Source organism: Gekko japonicus, unplaced genomic scaffold (assembly GCF_001447785.1).
Source record: "Gekko japonicus isolate JY-2015 unplaced genomic scaffold, Gekko_japonicus_V1.1 scaffold1172, whole genome shotgun sequence".
NCBI lineage: Eukaryota > Metazoa > Chordata > Lepidosauria > Squamata > Gekkonidae > Gekko > Gekko japonicus.
In genome coordinates this window covers 63,005-67,611 of record NW_015173158.1, presented here as the reverse complement: position 1 = coordinate 67,611, position 4,607 = coordinate 63,005, and the positions used below count along the sequence as shown (strand labels likewise).

Below are 4,607 nucleotides of genomic sequence, written 5' to 3'. Positions count from 1 at the left end.
GGGATGTAAGATACAAAAAACCTGAAAGCTACTGCCCTAGGCAACCACCTTGAATATTCATTAGGAAACAGCTGTTTTTTAAAGGAAGCGGTTTCTAGCTTTTGAGGTGGCATAGCTAACTTGGAAAATATGATTATAACCAGCAAACTTTCTTAAATGCAGATAAAAGCCCTGTTTCTCTATGTGCATGCTAAATGTACATAAAATGGAGTGGAATTGTGCCCACTGGCCCTGCCCCCCCCCAAACCACCAATGGAAATTTCTGTGAATGGAAATCGTTTCTATCCATGGAAGGTAGCTTTCTTGTCTCCACTATCTTGGTCCCAAATGCCTCACAAAATGTTGTTGGGGGGCAGACAGACCCCCAGTAACAGCATTGGGGGAATTGTGTGCCAAGAGCTGGAGAGGGTTCAGGAAAATGTCCCCAGTTCTGCCTGCATAACTATTCTATGAAATTTCATTTATTTATTTGCTTGGATTTGTACCCCACCCTCCCTGCCAAGGCAGGCTCAGGGAGCCTGGAAGCAGAAAGTTTTAAAAATGGATCGTGACTACAATTTATAGTACATTAATTACAGATCTCTTTGGCAAAATTAACATTTCTTACCTCAAAGAGTCGCTGGTCAGCATCATCAAAAGGTTTCCCATCAAGCCTGTTCAACACTTGGGCTACCCCTATAGAAAGAGTTGCTAAATGTAGTTCATGTTATAAATTCATTTATGACACCTGATGCCGTGTTAGTTATTAGCATATTTACTGAAGCTGTTCATGATTCAGTTCAATCGAACAGGGCTAAATACTAGTATATAATAATAACGTATAATGGTGCTTTATTCGTTATCACCTGTCATAAATCCTTTATGATATGAGTGGCAAACTCAAGACCTTATACATAATGGCTTACAGTCAGTGATGCACAGGCAGGAATATCAGTGAACCTTATGCAGTTCCACTTGCACAGGATCTTGTGCAATATCTACCACTTTCTTCCCCACATATTTCTGGTATTTCTGGCCACTGTGTGACACAGAGTGTTGGACTGGATGGGCCTTTGGCCTGATCCACCATTGGCGTCTCTTATGTTCTTATTATAGTGCCCAGAATTTAATTGCACAAGATCTTGCAGAAGCAGAAATGCAAGTGGGGAATACAATAAGTCTGACTTAGCCCAAGTGACTACTGTGGTCTTTTTTTTGCATTTTCACTTCTGCAAGAGCTCTAGCCCAAGTGGAAATTATGCGCTGGATCCAACCCACTGCATACAGCTCACTGTAATACAGATTACTAAAAATAAGCTTTGTGGAAAATATCACAACAGTTAACATGGGCAAAGAGGCAATCAGAAAAACCAATGCATGCGTGCTTGCAAGGAAATACAAGCTAATCTTTCTTCTCTCACACATTGCACAGATATTATGACTGGGAGTCTTTGGGCAGGGTCTTCTCTTTTTTAAATGTTAAATGCAGTGCTCAGTTTAGGAGCTACCCTTACTCCTGTGAACTTCTATGTCCACATGAATTATTGCTGAGCAAAGTTTGACCAACCAAGTTTTATTTGAAGTATGAGCTTTCATGTGCATGCACACTTCATACGAAAGCTCATACCTCGAATAAACCTTGGTTGGTCTTAAAGGTGCCCCTGAACTCAAACTCGGTTTTATTGCTTCAGACCAACATGGCTGTCCACCTGGATCTATGAACGACTGTTGTTAACAAGATTGCATCTCTTTTTTTTCTCGCACCATCAACTCATTAGTTGTTGTATATTTTCCCATCTTGGCATTGTAGGACCTGACATTTTGCCGGCAGCTGTGACTGGCATCCTCAGAGGTATAACACAGAAAGATGGAGTACTCTCTGTGTCAATGTGAGAAGAAAAATGGTAGGCAGGTAATTTATATCTACTCAGGAAGGTGGGGTAGGGCTGAGTCATTATCTTGTAGGAGTTTCCCAGGCCGTGACATGCTAATAAAGGAGCTTTCCTGAGGAGGTTCTTTTGCATATGGATTGGCTGTTGAAATTCTAATCTTATCTGTCGTGCTGTTGTAAGTTGTAAAGCATTTTGTGTTTCATTGTGTTTCATTGACAAAGCAAACCTTTACTCATCAGTGAGTGATAGCTTACCAATTATTTGGTGGCTGCTGTTCCATATAGGGACACAGAGAACAGATCTTATATGAAAGCCAGAAATTTGGTCAGCCTAGAACATAAGAAACAAAAACTATCATAATGTATAGCATATGTCATAGCAGTCCTTCAACAGGTATAGCAATTAATATGTCCCAAAAGTCAGACTGTTGCAAACCAAATGAAATGCCAAGTATGTAACTGCATACAGAACAGTGTTATTTCCATTCTTGAACTCAGAGGGTTCATCTCTAAAACCCTGTTTATGTACATGTGAGAAATTCTTCAAACTCATATGAACATCACAATCAAGGGCCTGTTCATTTGTTTCTCATGGACATCTACAGCCTCAGGCTAACGGTCTGTAACTTTAAGTATATCCATGGAATTGGTATCTGATTTGCTAGCATGTTTAGCCCCAAAGTTATTTGGAAGTCTGTCCAAGGCTAACTGTCCAAAACCACAATGTTTTCAAAAATCATTTTGTTCATAGGTTATCCCGGGAGTTAAAAATTTCAATAACTGTGCCGGTCAGCTCGAAAGAGAAGTCTACTTGAAATTACAGCAAGCCAAAATAAACAGAAGTCTTATTACATTTTATAAATTAATACAATGTTATACTAGCAGACACTTTTGAAGTCTAGCGCCATTATGCAATGAATGGATCCTCACTCAAACATAAACAGTGTGGTTAAAGCGCCATGTAGGGCAGGAAGTACAGGGGGAAATATAAGCATCAAAATAAAATCGTTTTAGTCTTCAAAGCTTCACGAGACTCCTGTTTATTCTTGCTGTGACACAATTAGCTCCCTAGAATTACAGAATGTCATTGGTGCAAGTCCGGGACTGCAATGAAACTTTGGGTGGAGTCCTTTCCAGAAAAGAAATCTAAGGTGTAAAATATCCATGTGCTCTTTGATTTTAGCTGCAAAGACATCGGAGTACTTTTAAAAGACTTCAATACTGATCGCTTATCTGAATTAACTGGCTTGGAATAACATTTATCCTTTTCACTCCTGAGATAACGAAGAAAGGTATGACTAACAGGTAAATAGCATAATATCAAGGATGTGCTATAGATAAAAGAAGGTTAATCAGTCCGTTAAAAGGAAAGACTGTCTTATTGGTTTTACTATCCATGTTGTGTGTAGCGCAGAAATAGCTTTTTGGTTTCCAATTCTATTCTGGTTTTAAAAGCCACAACATGAAGTAGAAAGATTTCATTTTTATGGATACGATCTTGAACACAGTTAGGGAGGATGCCTCAGTCTTTTTTGGGGGGGGATGGGAAGAACAGGCTTTTTCCATGGCTTCAAAATTTCTGGAAATGTTACATCTCTAAGCAGTCCAGGGAGTGTGCAGTTTGGGCCATTGGGGAAACCCACGAGTACACTTGTTGGTTTCCCCAACAGACCAAATAGCACCCTCGTGGACCACTTCAGGTCAGGGAAAATGGTGTGTTGGAGGATAAGGCTGCAGCCCATTCTCCACATGTGCAACAGTCACAGTCTGAAATGGGCACTCGGCACAGGGGAACTGACTGTGACACAGAGTGGGGACCCACTAGGGATCCCAAGTCCCCCCAGGGGCCGGGAAACCCCTGCCCCAGAGGCTCGTTCCCCGGCGCCACCGGATCGGGCCCCGGGGGGAACTCCTCCCCGATGTGCGCGTCACCCAGAAGTGACGCGGGCACGCTGGGGGCGGGGCCACGGCCATACAAGAGAAAACTCTATGGTTTTCCCTTGTATGGTCGTGCCCCCCCCCCCGCCACGCCCGGCATCATAACGCCACTTCCTGGTGACGTATGTGCGGCACGCGCTTTGCACGCGCTCCGGGATCCACCCAGGAGTCCCCCGCCGCCAAGGTAAGTTCCACTTGGCAACCCTAGGACCCGCAACCCAATCTGTGTTTTCCACAATACATGAATTCCACCCCTCCATTCCCCACCTAACCTGACTCACAGAGGGGGGGAAATGGAAGCAGCTAGAGATGGAATAGAATGTCTTGGGTCCTATGTTCCACTCCACTAACGGCAGAGACCAATGCTCCCTCTAAACTGTGGAGTCTTGTGAACAAAAATTCTACTTTGTGAGCTACTGGCATTGAAGTTGTGAGCGAGCAATTTGGCTACTGCATAAATTAGTTTGCTCTGGAGCCATCCTTCCTGAGCTAAGAAAAAAAATGTGTTACCCCGAGGCTAAAAACTGTGAGCTAGCTCACACTAACTCAGCTTAGAGGGAACACTGGCAGAGACTTCTGCTGATGGAAGGAGCCTTCCTGCAGCGGGAGAGGTACATTTTGCCAGCAGAAGGCTTTTCATGCCTGTGCTGTGGATGCAAACAGCAAAATGGATCCATAGGATCCAGACCCCTGTATATCAGCCTGAGTTCTTCCAAAGAAAAGCAGGATTAAAAAAATCTAATAAAATACATGAACAAACAAACATGTACGTTCCTTATAAGCAGAGGTCATTTCGGGG

At 42.9% G+C, this 4,607-nt stretch overlaps 1 protein-coding gene across 1 annotated transcript in view; it reads right to left on the bottom strand.

Moving 5' to 3' along the window:
* PDE11A (phosphodiesterase 11A) overlaps nt 1-4,607 on the bottom strand; it is a 149,258-nt gene that overhangs the window by 122,458 nt on the left and 22,193 nt on the right. The window contains exons 5-6 of the mRNA XM_015422441.1: nt 2,126-2,201; nt 608-675 (exon numbers count right to left, since the gene is read on the bottom strand). Coding sequence (XP_015277927.1) covers nt 608-675; nt 2,126-2,201 — 144 coding nt within the window. The remainder of the gene's footprint in view (nt 1-607; nt 676-2,125; nt 2,202-4,607) is intronic.